Below are 17,010 nucleotides of genomic sequence, written 5' to 3'. Positions count from 1 at the left end.
ATTGTAAGACAACACTAGAGAAATGTATTCAAGAATATGAGGCATTATACAGGTCTACCTCTGCACTACAAAATATCCTATTTCCTTATCCCATCAAGACTTAAGGGTCAGGAAAACTGCAATTTTTCTGTACAATAAAAAGCTCTAACCTTAATTTGCGCTCCCTCCCTTGTGCATGTGTATTATAATACAGTCTTTAATTACACAGTCACATACTATTTTTGCCAAAGGATCCCTGCCTCATTTGGTGCACAGGACAAACCTGCGCTGAGATCAACAGGGTTGTGTAATGAAGGAGGCTGTTGTGTGTAGGTCACCTGCCTCACTGGTTGCCGAAGTTGGAAGGTGTGTAGTGAATGAGGCAGGGGATGCAGGATCAGAAAGGATGGGCTCAAGATTAAGACAGTTGAGTGCAGTCCTGAAGAATTGTCTTCTAGCCCTTAACTAAGACAGACAACCTTAATTCTGGCATTTCCTAACTTTTGAGTGCCTGAATTTGAAACCGCGATGATGTTCTTTTAACATAGCTTTTGCGTGTGTAATTTCCTAGGCTTTTTTTGTTTTTTAAATAAAACTGGGGGTAGGGAGGGGATTCCATCATGTGGCATCATACTGATACCCACGTGGTTCATCAACAGGGTTGGAATCTTTAGAGCCAACACATAGACCTCCGCCACTTGAGCGAAGGGAGTAACTGATAGCAGCAGCAGATGTGAGGGATAAGACTCTTTTGCCAGTGGGTTTCAGACACATTTCCTGACAACAAAGGAATGGGGAGACTCAAGAATACTCAGTTCCATTCCAGACTTTGGAGGGGTATGTTCTGTAGTAGGCACAAACTTTTCTGGTAATTCCCCACCCTGACCCCAGCATGTCCCCTTCTGCTCAGTCCCCTCCAACCAGTCCCACCCTGGCTCCTTATTCAGTCCCAGATTTCTCGCCAGTGAGTCCCAGTTCCCCCCTCCTGTTTCCTTATCTGATCAGTCTCTCCCCCTCACTGTGGCCTCTAGTCCCCCCGCCTGCTCCCACTGGGCTCTTCACCCAATCTCAGTGTCTCAGCATCTCCACCCAGGTCATCGCCAGCTAGTCCTAGTTCTCCCCCCACACCCCAGTTCCTCAGCACGTCTTCCCTCCACCCGCCCTTTCTTTCCCACTGGTTCTCAGTCCCAGCTCCTCCCCAATCTCAGTCTCTCCCCAACATATACTGGGCCCCAAATTTTCACAGGGACTACAAAAGGCACATCCCTGAAACAAAGGCCACTCCACCTGCCAAATTTCAAGTCCCTGCTCCAAAGCATGGAAGCACTAGAGCTTTTCAAAGAATTAACCTTACAATTAAGGTTTCGTTTAAAAGTATAAAATTTTAAAAGTTGAGTTGTATACTTAAGTATTGCTTTTGCTGTAGAAGAATTCACAAATTCTGTATCCTCTTTCCTTTCATTGCATCTAGTTTTACTGCTGTTTACATGGATTACTAAAGAAACAAGTTAGACTGACAAGTGAAGTCCTTCTTGGGTAAGAGCTAAACAGAGAGGACCTGTTTCTGACCTCATGTTGGTACAAGTTAGGAGTAACTTTACTGAAGTTATAATCAGGTCCCAAGTGTTTCTCCTCACTAAACTACTCTGTGAACTCTATTTTGCAGGTTAGGTGGAAGTTTACTTCATATTTTTTTTCCTATATTTGAAGTGAAGACACAGATATGATTCTGCCTCAAAGATACCATAGTACCTGGCAATATGAAGTTTCCTACCTCTTTGATAACAGACTGAGGTACAGTGTCTGGACCAATTTCTGTATTCAAATAGAGCAAAGCATATAGGTAACCTGCTCTGCCATAAAGAAGCTCATCTGGAAGTTCAGAGTCTGTGCTTATGACCGTTCTCTGGAGCTGCAAAAGCCTGGGTCAAAAAACAAAAAGAAAAGAAAAACTGTACCTTCTCCTTATGATATACTAGAGTTCTCCTTCTGTGTACAGTATGCTACCCAATCCAATCAAGAGGTAATGAGAGCTTGCTAAAAATGCCTCACACATTTTGTTTTTGGCTCAGGGAATGTAATCAGGTTTTTTTAAACCTTTCTCCTATGGTAGTTTTTGATTACTTAATAATGCTTTGTGCAATCATAGCATTTTTCATCTGCAGGTCCCAAACTGAAGGTGGGGGAAGTATTATATCCCCATTTCAGATGGGGAAACTGAGGCTCAGAACCATTAAATGACTTGCCCAAGGTCACAACACAAGACAGTGGCAGGTTCAGAAACAGAACACAAAATCTCCAGACTTTCAGCTTTGTGCTCAATGCACTAGCCCTAGGTGGCCCCTAAAATCATCTGCAGTTTACCGAGCTGCTGCACTTTAAAAAAAGAAAAGGAGTACTTGTGGCACCTTAGAGACTAACCAATTTATTTGAGCATGAGCTTTCGTGAGCTACAGCTCACTTCATCAGATACATACTTTGGCTCACGAAAGCTCATGCTCAAATAAATTGGTTAGTCTCTAAGGTGCCACAAGTACTCCTTTTCTTTTTGCGAATACAGACTAACACGGCTGTTACTCTGAAACCTGCACTTTAAAAAGTTTCATACAGTACAAAAACATTGCATTTCGACAACCCTTTCAGCAATGGATCTCGAAACTCTTGACAAAGAATAATTCACCTTACAGCACCCTTGGGAGGTAGGCAAGTACTAGATAGCAAACTGAGGCTCTGAGTGCAACTTGCCAGAGGTCACATGGCAAATAAGTGGCAGAGGTCGGAATACAACCCAGGAGATTTTACTGGCTCTGAGTTGGGAATAAAATTTGCAGTTATCAGACAACTAGACCATCTTGGGCCTTTGACACTCTAAAATCCCAACTTCAATGTTCCTGATGACTGAAATAATTTACAAAAGGATTGCTTAAAATTTCAAACAGCCACCAACTGAAGGCCCAAACTGTGAAATTCTAATAAAAAAAGTCTCTGGGAATTTTGCCTGAATAAGAATCTCAGGATTTGGCCCATCATTTGTAGGTTAAAAAAATGTAGCATCAAATGCTTGACAAGGACTTGCTATTTAACGGAAGTGCTTTGTTTGACTTGAGGGATTTTTTTTTATGGGGCCAGATTGACAGCCCCGGGGAGCGAAACCCTCAATCCACCCACAAAAAAGGTACAAGATGGGGAGACAGCAGCAGCACACCATGCCTCAACCCTGAAATGGGAGAGGGACAATCAGTTTCCGTGCCAGCTCAATCCAGTCTTCTCTGTAGAATTGCTCAGTTGAAACTGTGCGTGCGTGTGTTTAATTTGAATAGGACCATCTGTCCCCAGATTTAGACCAAAACCTCAATTCGTATAGCCAACAACCACCTTTGATAACTATTAGCCTGTGCTGGATGTGAACCAGTGATTTGATCTTGCTTTGGTCTCACTACGAACACTACAAACTATCCATTTGCAAAAAAGGGCTAATTATTAACACTCTTTGACATATCATTGATATATCAGACTTAAGACTCATATTAAACTGTTTTCTTTTTAAAAGAAATATTGCAAATATTAAATTTGAGCATGAAAATGTGTTCATATCACACCACCGCGTGACCAGCTGCAAGGAAAAAACTGAAGATGAAAGGCAAAACAAAAATCATAGATCGTTGCACTATTCATACGATACCAATCACTTGGATATCTGAGTGTATATAAACACACACCCTTAAAAAAAAGGGAACACCTAAAACTAATTACATTTTCATGTTTCCTCCTGAAGATAATTTTGAAGCAAAGGCTAATTAGAAAAGCTACTGCTCTTAATCTTATTTCACAGAGACTTTATTTTCATGCTTTGTGAAAACAGCGTTACTACAATTGCATCCAGAAGGGTATCTGACAATAAGATTTACTCTAACATAAGAGCTGTGTTTTAAACAAGCAAACGGATATTCATATCAAAGTGGCAGCAGAGATTAATCTCGCTAGGATCCTGGATAAGAAAGAGACGGATTAAACTTCTAAATATAAAACTGTATTGGAAATACCAAAGTGGAGCCAGTCCTCAAGAGTTAATCTGCAAACTCTAGTACAGTAAGGTATACAGGCAGAATGCTAACAGGTGCAGTTGTGGTGCAGAATGGAAATTGCACCACACACCGGTTCTTATAATCCCCAGTGGGACATCAAAGATTGGAAAACCTCCAAAAAGGCTCTGGATCAAAATTTCCCAGGACACAGGTATAAAAGTAAGACATCTGTTTGATGAAAAGCAAGAGCACATTTCCCAAGCCAGCCTTTTAAATTTTAAGGCGCTACTGAAATATGAAACCTCTTGCAGTCACTTATTAAAATACTGGTCTTTGATCATATATAAAGGGATCCTTAGTAAATTTACAGCCTTTTCCACTATCACCAGACACTTACTTTGTGATGCACTCCTTAGACTCACTGTCAATCTTTAGTTTGTGGTACACTACTGCCCCGACTGCCAAGGGTCCAGCATCACCACAGAGAAAAGTAACCCTTCGTCCATTCAGATTACGAAGTATTCTCTTCGCATAATCCAGGGATCGCTGCAAGAACTTCTGGTCTTTTGTGACGCGATATAGTTGTAGGTATAAAAGGGCTATGCCTAGAACAACCATCGACAAACAAAAACAGCACAAGAAGATATTTCCTTTTCTTTCCACTTAAATGGCATTTTTCAATTACCTGTTTCTCCTTCCCTCTGAATCAGTTCCCCAAAATGCTAGCAGATACCTGTGCTGTTAACAAGATGTAAAATCAAGGCTCTGACCACTATTATCTGTTACAGATCCCAGGGAGAGAGCAAAAGGTGTTCTGATGTTTCAATTTGGATAACTATAATGGCCTAAAATTAATTTATTTATTGTTTAAAAGACTAGAACTCAACTAGTCACCCAATTTCCAGAGAGTGAATGATCAGCACTTTTGAAGAATTTAGGCTCAATATACCTGTGTATATACAAATACAGTACACACATTATATGATAAAATGAATCCTTCACTGCATGTGTAATTTGTTTTAAAGAGAGCCCTCTGATGCACTCTTTGGCTGTTATGAAATGTCAAGTGTTCAGCTGTCAATGCTGTATAAGACTTACATATATTCCACAGTCAGACAAATTAAAAGAACTATCATTAAGGTGCTTTAAAGGTAACTACAGATTTTTTCATCCTGCTCCGAAGAAGTCTTCTACTGGAATAGCAACATAAAGGCGTTGTTGGGCTGCACTGCTGTTTGAACTTAGAAAAGAAAACATTTATATGAGCAAAAATATGACCATGGGTGAAATTCAGTGCAAGGCCCACTTAAACCCCATATAGAGGCTGTACTGGGGGGATACCGGTGGAATGGCTGTGCAGGGGTGCCTGCACATCCCCTATCCACCATGGAAAGGTTCTCCGTAACATCCCTGAATAAGCTGGCACAAAAGACCACAATGAGGGTGGGCTTCAGAGCCACATTTACACTGATTCAGTGGCCCCAGTACCTCCAAGCAGTTGGAGCAGAGGGCCTGTGGCTACAATCCCAGTCCATGGGCTAGAATAGTGGCATCGGGAGTGGGGGGGCACTGCACTGCATCCCTGCACTGTGGCCCAGTGTTGTGGGGACTGATTGGATTTCTACAATCAACCACTCTTCTCTTCATACATAGAGCCCAAATACTTGGGCTTTATGAAGAGGGAGTGGATTTTAAATCACAGGTCCCAGGTCTGCAAACCCTTACTTGTTTATTAGCCCTTACAATGGATTCACTGAGATTACGTGAATAATTAAGTACAACTCACAGGAACAAGGGTGTGCAGGATCTGGCCCTAATACGTTGCCAACTCTTACATGAGTTTCATGTTACTTGCATCTCTTCGTTATTAGGCACCAACATCACACCCTATTCATCACAAGATTTTAAACAAGCTTTTATGAAGTATATTGCAAGGTGCATTTACTGTTCACCATTTATGCTATTTGTTTACTCTTGGCACTTGTCTCAGCTTGGGCAGAGAAACCAGAATAGTCATTTTCAGTGTTGGTGTCACTTTCTGGTTTTCATACGCTGGCACAATGCTGCAGGAAAATGGTTACGTTTGGGAAAAATCCTTTTTGCTATAGTATTTAAAAACAAAGTAATGGGATACATTCCTTCTCAGATTAGATTTTGTAAAAGCTTAAAATAAATAAATAACTAAATCTACATTTTGGGTTACCGCAGTTGATAGGCCCTTTCAGAATGGCAAAAAATACCTTCCATTACATCGCAATACCCAACTATCTTGTCATTCCAGCTCATGAGGAGTTTGTTTCTTTTATTCTAGGACTCATTTTATTACACTTGAGTTGTTTAGTCATAACACCTCTCTCGTCAATCACTGAATGTCAGAACACTGTTCTGCTAGATTTCTTTTAAAATGTCAGTGTGAAAATTGTCTGCTTTCACTCAAGCGACACAAAATTACTCCCATTTTTAGACTTTAAAATAAACTCATACAAGCTGCCAGTTGTCTACAACTTCTCCACACATGCACCCACAGCACCATCTGTACAGAACATTCAGCTTCCCTCCTAGGACCATCGGGAAGTGTAGGATTCATAAAGGTTTATGCGCTTGGCAACATTCAGGGCACACCTGGAGTGTTGTGTAGGAGTAGTGCACACACTGCTCCATCCAAGGGCATCAACCTTGGAATCTCGCCAAGATGATATGTATCGTGGGAAGCCTCTCAGGACTGGGCTCAAGGCCCGAGAGCAAGGAATGCGGTAGATAGAAATTGGTAAATAAGAATGTTAAACAAAGCCAGTGTATTCCTTTTATCTGTTGGAGAATGTAATGCGCGGGGGGAGAGAGAGAATAAAGGGGAAGGTGGAAAGCTGACAGGCAGAAGTCGGTTAGCAGAGACCAGCCTGCTTGCTTGCTAAAAGCTGTGTTCTGTCTTGTCATTGAACCGCCAGAGGGAAGAAAGAAAAGTAAAGTGCTGCACCTCCATGTCCTGAATGCGGGCAAATCCTCTCCCAAATTTACCACTGGAGAGGTTTTCCCAATCCAACCTTTCATGTACCCACATGACATGAAGGTAACAGAATGAATCCTCACAGGAAAAACTGCAAACATGCTGTACTAAAAGCATTACTGTCTGCAGATTGATCTGGGCAGGGCACGAAGAGTGATCCCACTGTAGAAAGAACTGGTTGCACTTATGGGTATGTCTACACAGCATTTTGGCTTGAGCCTCCCAACTGGGATCGACGGGAGGGCTAGCAGGGCTTGCGCTAGTGCTCTAAAACTAGCTGCGTAGACAGCACTTGGAAGTTGCAGCTCAGGCTGGAGATGGGGCTCTGAAGCCTAGGGCGGGGTGTAAATGCAGAGCCTGAGCTCCAGCTTGAGCCGCGACTTCAAAGCTGTCTACATGGCAATTTTTAGAGCAATAGCGTGAGCCCTGCTCCCACTCGCTCCAAAACACCATACAGACATACCCAAAGAGGCCAAGACGGAGAACTCTTCTGGCAACTAGAAGAGCTATATCTGGGTTAACTAGAACAATCAACCCTGATGACTGCGTTCTTTGCCACGAGGATCAGGCTGGCTAATTCACATTTGGTCCTTGCACTTGCATAGCACTTTTCATTTTCAAAGCACTTCACAACATTCACTTATCAATCCCCATGACACTCATTCAGCCATTTGTTCAGCTCCACACAGAAAAGTGTGGAAGACAGAGCAAGAATTCCAGAGTCCGGGGTGCAAAAACACGCCACTCTCTCACCCTCCTGGTTTTAGAGTTGTTTTGCCATTAGCTGAGTCATGAAACACAATTCAACTTAGTGGACGAAGGTGAAAATATTCTGTGTCAGTAAAACGTTTTTTAAAACAAAAAAATGTGAACTCATCTTTGAAGATGCACTGCGTTTGCAGTCAAACTCTTCAAGTACAGAAACCAATTTTTTCTCTTAGGGCCAGATCCAACGGCCATTAAATTCAATGGGCACCCTTCCACTAACATTGACAGACACGGGACCCAGACCCTCATAGAATATGCCTTGCACAGACCTACCATAAGATTATGATGCAATTGTCATTTCTGTCAGAACACAAAACCCTCACACCGGAATGGAAACCATCAGGGGCCCCAATAAGTCAATTAACTGGAAGTGTTCTATTCAGATCCCAGACTTCTCACCTGTCCAGCCAGTATACGCAGAGCAGTCATGTGGGTCTGCTGTCTTTAGCCCCTCTTCCATTTGCTGCAGCAGGTCTTTGATTTTACTCTGGATCCGTCTTGTGAACTGAGAACGGATCTGAAACCAGGACAGAGAAATTTAAGGAGAGGGGTGAAAAGAATTCAAACTGACTTGGAAAAATCAAGCCTGCTGCTGGCGAAATTTTTCTTATGCTTTAGCCAGTTAGACTGTACATAACACATAAGCAGTGGGAGCTGGTCCTTAGTGTCCTCATGCAGTTTATAGGCCTTAGCCTAAGAGGAAAAACATTTTTATCTAGTCACGCTTGCATACAAATATTAAAATAAAGTTCTTTCAGATGCCCTTCATGTAAATGTAAAGAATTATATGGATGCCATGGTATTAATAGCATTTGTTTTTAATAATAACCCTATGAACTTATATGCTGCCTTTCATCTGAGGCCAGGTCTACACTATAAACTTACATCAGAAGAACTACATTGCTCCAGGGTGTGAAAAAGCCACACCCTTGAGCAACGCAGTTATACCAACCTAGCCCCTGGTGTAGACAGCGCTATGTCAACAGGAGGGTTTCTCTCATCCATATAGATACGGTCTCTCGCAGAGGTGGATTAACGATGCCAATAGGAGAAGCTCTGCTGTTGGCATAGTAGCACCTTCACTGAAGAGGTGCGGCTGTGCCGCTACAGTGTTTTAAGCGTAGACCTGCCCTGAGGATCTTAAAGCACTAAACAAACCTAACACTACTCCTGTGAGGTAGGTAAAAAGTATATTCAATTTAAAAGTGGGTAAATAAAATCAAACAGAGATTAAGAGAATTTGCCCCCAGCACCCAAGAAGCCAGTACTCTGCTCCAGGTCTGTGCCCATCATCAGCTAGTGTAGCAGAGTGAACTCAGATATGAACAGAACCCCTGATTACCAGGTCCCTGCTCTAATCATTAGCTAATACTGCCTTCATGGATTGAACTAGTGTGCCAGAAATGGTTGACTGGGAAAAATAAAGGTGCATAATGGAAGAGATGAGAGTGAAGGCTTCAGTTAAATGTTCTATTTTAATGAAATGCTCAAATAGCTCAGAAATTGTCCCCATTCCCATTCCTGTTAATAACAAACCCCACACACAACAATAATTAAAAAAACCTCCTCTCCTGGTCTAAAATCCTGATTATTCCATGAAAGAGAAATCTGTAGGAGATGCAATTCATATTTTTCTTCACTCCTACCTTAACAAAATTTGATTTTATATATATCAATCATGTATGAGGGTGGTGTTAAAGGCAACTTCAATAAAATATGAAAAGGTTGAAACAAATTAATAAAAAAAGCAAAGAAGTTGTGTGAAAGCAGCCATTACAACTCAGCTTACACTATCATGGCTAAGTGAAAGGTCAATAGATAGGATTTTCGGTTTCTGAAGTTTATTTTTAGGCAGATTGCAAATCATTAAATGTAATACAACTTCTCGGGTGAGTACAGCTGCTCATATGTTTGCACGACCAAATCTTGTGTGCACAAAGCATGTAGAGTGGTAGTTTTCCTGCAAGGGGTATAGTCTTCTGTACGAATCCCTGTGTAGTATGTTCATTACAATTGCTTTATCATAACATTCCAGGCACTTAGTGCATGACTGGTTTTATTTTTGATTAGGGAAGCTACGTGCAGATGTGATGCAGTATAATCTGGGATCCTGCATTATCACCACCATTTACTCTGTCACTAATGGTATACAAGAAGATACATTATGGAGTACTGCAATAGTTCACAGTTAATGGAATAATCAATTATCTATAAAGTACTGCCCTATTGACTTCCATGGGGACTACTTCTGTAAGTAAAGTTATTCATAGTTTCCACATTCAAAAGGTGAACACTAAGCATCCTATAAAAATGTACTTTTATAATACAAATTCTTTTGGCGATTTTTTTCATCATCGAAAATTAACCCCCTCCCACAAATGTTAAAAACAGTACATAGGTTTGGATCTTTAAATAATATAAAGTACAATTGTCCACTTTCGAGGGGGGGGAAAGAAATTGATAATCCTTCCAATCTTTGACTATGGACAATTTATTTCACCGACAAGTCTTTATTGGGTTCTTACCAGACAATCTGGTAGATCAGTACTTCACTGCAATGGTTCAGACAGTATGTCACTCAAAAAAATTTGAGAAGGGGCTTTCATTTTCTTTTCTGATAATCCTTTGACGATAAATATGATGACCCCAATAATTTCTTATTAGACATTCAGATGTACATCTCCAGGGCGAGGGTTCAAATCCACCAGCCCAAGCTGGTAGTCACCCAAAGCTATTCGCAACTGACAGCTGTTCAGTGACCTAGGTTTGGTGGTCACAGCCATTTCCCATTAGACAACAGTAGTGCAGCCCCAACACAAAGGGTGGGCAAGGATTAAAACCAACATTTTCACAATGATATAAGGAGACTAAACTGTTCTCTCTCCCCTTGAGGTGGCCACTCCAAGGACCAAGGCATACTGGGGGAAGAGCGAGGAAAGGTGGTACTGATGCAATGCTCTATACCTCTTCTGTGGAATAAACAGAGTGAAATGGAGGACTTCACTCTCAAAGGCTATTAAAATACTGAATGCTAAATGGACAATAAATAAAAATAAGAGAATTTAAATGGTCTTTAAATTACTGAGCACATTCCAAGACAAGGTGGGTGAGGTAATATCATTTATTGGTCCAACTTCTGTTGATGAAAGAGACAAGCCTTCAAGCTACACAGAGCTCCCTTGTCTCTCTAATACCCTGGAACACAATGACTTCAACAAAAATGAGAATATTCCAGTCATATATTACTAAATCATGCTGTCTTGCATGGCAGGTCCCTCCAATGGAGGTCAAATTGTTTAGAGGAGGGACTAGGAAGTAAGGACACCTAGGTTCTGTTCTGGACCCTCTCACCTGGGTAAATAATTCAACCTCTTTATGCTTAAATTTTCCCTGGCTCTAAAATGAGGATAATACCTACCACACAGCTTGATAAAATGCTTTGAGAAGCGAAGATGAAAGGTACTATGGGCTTTACTCTGATTTCACTTAAACTGGGTTTACACCATTGACCCCCGTGGAGCTACTCCAGATTTACACCAGCCTAAGTGAGAACAGAATGAGTATCAACTGCTAGTACTATTCAAAGCCCTGCCCAAATACTTACTACATTTTTCTTTTTTTGGTTGCTCTGAAGGTTTAACAACTGAGCAGGTACATTATTTGTTTGATAATATTTTACCCCAAGTTTTAGGAACACATTCGTTTAAGAATTCCATTCCTTCAATCCCAATCATTTATTTTGGTGCATGTTACTGAACTTAAAAGTGCGTGGATTTTCTGCAGAAAAATTTAAATTTGTTTAGAAACAATCCTGCTTAAAAAAAAAAAAAAAAAAAACTATTCTCGGTTTTACTTGCCTGCCTTTAAAGACCTACCCAACGTGAAGAAACACTCAGAAGCGCCACTCCTGCAAGCTGAGCCATGCGGTCTAGACCTGTGGCTGGATTAACCCCATTCACTTTTGCACTGATCCGCTTAATGAAAGATACTGGGATGGGCAAGTGTGGGGAAAGATGGATTTTATATACATTTCATTTAGAAAATGTGAAAAAACCCCAAAGATTCTCATGGTAGATTTACAGCTGAGAAGAACGTGTACTATTTTGTACATAGCATAAGCAACATATTCATTTTTATGACTATTATTCCAGCTGGTGTTCATCCTTTCATGCTGGCTTCCTACCATGCCTATTTCTGGTAATGGAATGCACAAGTGGGGGGTGGGAAATCTAACTTCTAATAGCAAGGTATTAACTTTATTCCTGGTTTCCCCTGAAGTGTGCTGCACAAGGGGATGGCAAAGTATCAGAGCAGAAACGGCTCTCTTCAGAAATACAGTTTCTGTATTACACCTCCTCTGCTGCTGGTGAAATAAACCCATCTATCTTCCCAACTGCTACTCTGTTCTCTATATATAGAAAAAACAATTCAAATCCACCATGACCTGTGATTTTTACTTTCAATTATGTGGGAACTGAAAAAGCTCTTTTCAACCTGAAACAATAGAAGGCCAGGAAACATAAATACGTAATTCTGCAGATTAAATGCTGCACAATGGATTCATAAACCTGATCAGTTTTCCATTGCTGGTGGTGACCTGTGTCTGCGCGTTTGTATGTATCTATAAATAATGTATAGTGTGCATGCACACAGGACCTAACCCAAACTCTCTGAAGTCAATGTGAGTCTCAGGTCCGTAGACAGTAAACAACATACAATTTAACTGAATTTTGGCATATATGAGAACCACAGCCTGTATGTCCTTTCATGTCTACATGTTCCACACCTACTTTTGTTAGCCCAAAGACTTCAAAGTCAATCTAAGGTCAAGTTCAACAACAAATCTCATTAAAAAAAAACTAAGGTATGGTCAGTTTAAAAAAAAAAGTGAATGGGAGGTTACCAGTCATACAATTATTTGTTCAGTTTTCTTATATTTGTAGAGCTGGAGTCTAAAAATTTCATATGGCCTGGAAGAAAGAGTCTCCCTCTTGCTTAAATAAAAGAAAGGAAAAAGAAAAAAAGAGCTTGATGTTATTTCATGGAATTCAAACTAAACAGCAGGAAACTCTTTGAACGACAGGTAGGACTGGCTCCGTCCTGTACTTTATGTACAATATTACTGGCAACTCATTAGTTTACTCCTTGGTACAGGACCAAATCCTGCATATTAATTTCAGCTTTTTTTATGTTTTAAAAAACCCCCAAACCATTGCAAATTATCTAGTATAACAATACAAGAGTAAGAGGGCTAATCCATCACTGCATTCTACGTCCAGCTATGCTATCTGAGGTTACAGTAACATAGATCAATACTTGCTGAATTATCCTCATATTGCAACCGTAGCTGATTTTGCATTTGTGATTTTTATGTCAAGCCAGCCACCTGACTGGATCACGCAATAGTCAACTTCTCCTTTCCTTGAAATATCATAGGTCATAAATACAGCCACTGGAAAGTCTGATGGTTTGAAGGAATACTGTCAACTTAAAATCCAGTAAATTTAAAGGAGCAAGTAAGTTAGCTTCATGTGCCACACTGTCTATTTAAGGTGCTCATTTGGCCCCATCACCACAGCATGTGAACACCTCAATCTTTAGTATATTTATCTTGACAATGACCCTCTGTGGAAGTGAAGTACTATTTATTTATTTTTATATTTTACAGATGGCAAATGGAGGCAGAGAGAGACTAGGGGCAAGGTATTTAGGTGCTTTTGAAAAACCCATTAGGCATCTATCTGCATTGTTAGGCGCCTAACTCCCACTGAGAAACCAAGTGCCTAGGTGCTTCTGAAAACCCCACTAGGTGTATATCTGCATGTTTAGGCACCTAAATATCTTTGTTAACCTAAAGATATTTGGCCCTAAATGGACTTCCCCAAGGTTACACAGGCAGAGCAGGGAACTCAACCCAGGTCTCCAGATTTGCCAGCTAATTCTCTAACCACTGGACCACTTTTCCTTTGGATTATCAGCCCCTCAAGCTCTCTGCAAAGTTTTGTGGTTTTACAATCACATTTCATCTTTCAGGTTTTTCTCTCCCCTGATGATGTGTGACAAAAGCAAAACCTCACAAACAAAAGGAGAAACTTACTGACTATACAGGGGAAAACAATGAAACTGACTATACACAAGGTCCTGTCAAGTGAACAAACAGAAACATGTATTTCCTTCTCATCTCACTCAGTCATTTTACATAAAAAGATTTCAGTCAGAAGTATGATTTTTAAGTTGATGACTTCTTTTTAAACACACATACTGTCTATGGCTAGGGCCAGGCTATCCTGCAACAGACCACTTTGGAAAAGTGAACTTCCAATAAGCACCTGATTAGAGACAAAAGGCAAGCAAGGGTAGAAAAATAAGAGAGGGGATGGGAGGGGAGCAATGCTAGCAAGGAAGAAGAGAGAACATACACACTCTGGGTGAAATTCTAGCCTCACTGATGTCAATGGGAGTTTTGCCACCGACTTCTATGGGGTCAGGATTTTACACTTTATGCTCAGGACCCCATGGTTATCTGAACACGTGAGATCCCAGGTCCTCTTTCAGCCCCATACAGCCTTCTTGGAGTCTCCTCTTCTCACCTCCATGGAGCTCCTGCAGGAGCAGAAGTAGGGTCCCAAAGGGTTCTGGAGGACTTAAGGGGGAGCACTGCTCCCTGCAATACCAACACAGCAATCAGCAGAGAAGGCGATATCTTTGCCCCAGTGGGCCCTTGTCTCACCTGGGTGGATTAGTTTCAGTTTTGAAATGTCAGCCAAGTTCAGTCTCAATGGACTATGCTGCAACAGTCATGTTATAAGTCACTCATTCACAGAAGTCCTATGCTCACGGCCTCCCCCAGCATCCCTGTTGTACTGTATTCATGCACAGTTAGATAACTGGTACGCTGTCCCTTTAAGACAGGCACCGGAAGTGACCCTGAGACACAGGCTTTGTGTGTGTGTGCGCACTAAACTGTGCTGCTGATAGTAGAGTGTGTACTGGAAAAACCTCCTCAAATAAAAGGTCTGCTTAGTTTACCCTGTCTGTGCGGATCTCCATTCCTGTGAGCAGTCTAAATGAAGACAATATACAGGCGTGGCAGCATTCAAATTTATTGTATTTTTTAAATATAATTTTGACCGAGAACATTGATGCTGATCTTTAATATTTTCTCCAATTTTTAATCACTTTACAAGTTCACAGTTGCAGGAAGTTATCTGCATTTAGGGCAATAATTATTTAATGATAGTAGACATTGAGATTCAAAAAATAAAGCTTTATTACTGTTAAACTGTCAACTACATATGTTAAAAATACATAAAGTAAATATCCTTAGCAAACTGTAGTTCTCAAACAGCATTTTTCCTACTTTGCCGATATGTAAATTTTGATTATTAATGGTGCAAATTTTTTTTAAATTGGTTTGCATGTCTACAGTGAAATTGATGCTTACCCCCCCCCCCCCCCAAAAAAATCTAATCTTTCCATGTCTAACACTACACTTGTGGAGCAGAGTGAGCGCTTGTCTACACACAGTTTGAGCACCTTGAAATTTTTGTGTTTGGATAAGCCCTTGAACTCTGCTTCTGGACATGGAGAAGAGGTGAGTTGTGAATGAGGCAGTGTCTAGGCTAGGAAAGGGAGAGATGTTTGCTAACATGTGCTAATTAGCATAACACCACTTAGCAATGTTGATCGCAATCATAGTTGCCAAGAGGTTTTTAACTGGAGGAAAAGCCTCAGAAGCAGACCTACTTTGCCAAGGCAATCGTTGCCAGTTTTGGGTTAAAATTCTCTTAAACCTTGGATGCAGGCGTAATGAAATGTTATCCTTATTGTATGATTAAAGGGCAGCAGAATTGTAGTTAATATGCCCTAATCCAGGGCATATTAAATGTGAATGTAACTCTCATTCACTAAGCATGGGACAGCAAGCAAAATTCAAGTGATGGACAGAGGGTGGGGTGGGAGGATAGGTGTTTCTATCTGGGGATGATGACCCTGTTTCAAGGTCCTAACTGCCATTTGACCCTCCCTCTCCAGTGTTTACAGAGAGAGCTAATTAAAACTCAATTGAGAGTCCTTGTTTCTTTGCAGCAATCACTAAGAGCTGAAAACACTAAATGGAATTGCAGCTAAATGCTGTGCGATAAGAGATGCAACAGCAGCGAAGTCACCCCCCTACCTAGCAAATCCTAGAATTGTGATTACTTTGGTCATGGTGCTGTAGGATCAGACTAAGGACACAGCAGAGCAGTGGTGGTGGTAGCATCATTTGTCCCTCACGCAGTGAGTGGAGGTAAGCCACATGAACGAACCTCTGGACACCCAGGATTGACTGACCTCAGACAAGAAATTGTAAGCGGGGTGTGGTGGAGGGAAAGGGGGAGTTAAATGGACCTTGGATTTTCATACTGCACGTTGGGAAACTACAGCAAAGAAACTGCTCAAGAGATTGTGGGGTGTTTTACTTATTGTTACCATACTTCTGAGTCACTGTTGCTGTCCTTTTCCCCAAATCAAGCGGAGTTCCCTCTCCCCTCGAAAGTCTCCTTTTGTTATGCACAAACTCAGTGCTTGCGAATGGGGGCATACGGCCTTATTGGAGGTGCCCCATGCTGTATTCAGTTTTCCCAGGTTTCTGGGTGGGGCTGGAGCCATTTTGTTTTGTAATGCTAAAAGTAACCTCCCCAGACACTGAACCTGGCCTTTGTTGCTGCCAACACCACCTGGAAGAAGGGTTACACCAGCTAACACATTTGGTAAACACACCTCGTTTTTCTCCTCTAGACAGGGCCATACATGCCACATCGCTGCCTTGGAAGGCAGGGAGCGCTTTCCTCAGAGCACAAATAGGCCTCAGCACCTGCGGAATCCAGCTAGGTGATGTATCTCTTCTGAGTTCTGGTACCTCTGTGACTCATCATTTAGCAAAATCCCTTTTTTCTGTTTTTGTATTAACTTACTATTCATTTTTGCATCTTTGACTACAGCTGCTTTTCTGAAGAAAAAAGGGCAGACAGACATTTGGCATTGTCACCATACAGCAAATGAAGTTTAAGGGAGATCTAACAACCCTGCTGCAGTTCACTCCAATCCCTATGGAAACAAACTCCAGTTCTGCAAAAGCAGTCCTTATTGAACATTCTGAAACACTGACTACAGAACACCTTATCCTGTTTTCATTGATCTAACATTCATTTTCATGCAAGCCGCATAGTTAGAACTTATGTAAACATCAAT

At 41.2% G+C, this 17,010-nt stretch overlaps 1 protein-coding gene across 2 annotated transcripts in view; it reads right to left on the bottom strand.

Annotated features, from left to right (window-relative positions):
* LANCL2 (LanC like glutathione S-transferase 2) overlaps window positions 1–17,010 on the bottom strand; it is a 50,224-nt gene that overhangs the window by 20,649 nt on the left and 12,565 nt on the right. For both annotated transcript variants that reach the window (XM_074945281.1, XM_074945283.1), the window contains exons 2-4: window positions 8,176–8,293; window positions 4,402–4,609; window positions 1,754–1,901 (exon numbers count right to left, since the gene is read on the bottom strand). In XM_074945281.1, coding sequence (XP_074801382.1) covers window positions 1,754–1,901; window positions 4,402–4,609; window positions 8,176–8,293 — 474 coding nt within the window. The remainder of the gene's footprint in view (window positions 1–1,753; window positions 1,902–4,401; window positions 4,610–8,175; window positions 8,294–17,010) is intronic.

Source organism: Natator depressus, chromosome 2, assembly GCF_965152275.1.
Source record: "Natator depressus isolate rNatDep1 chromosome 2, rNatDep2.hap1, whole genome shotgun sequence".
Taxonomy (NCBI): domain Eukaryota; kingdom Metazoa; phylum Chordata; order Testudines; family Cheloniidae; genus Natator; species Natator depressus.
This window is presented reverse-complemented; position numbering and strand designations above follow the sequence as displayed.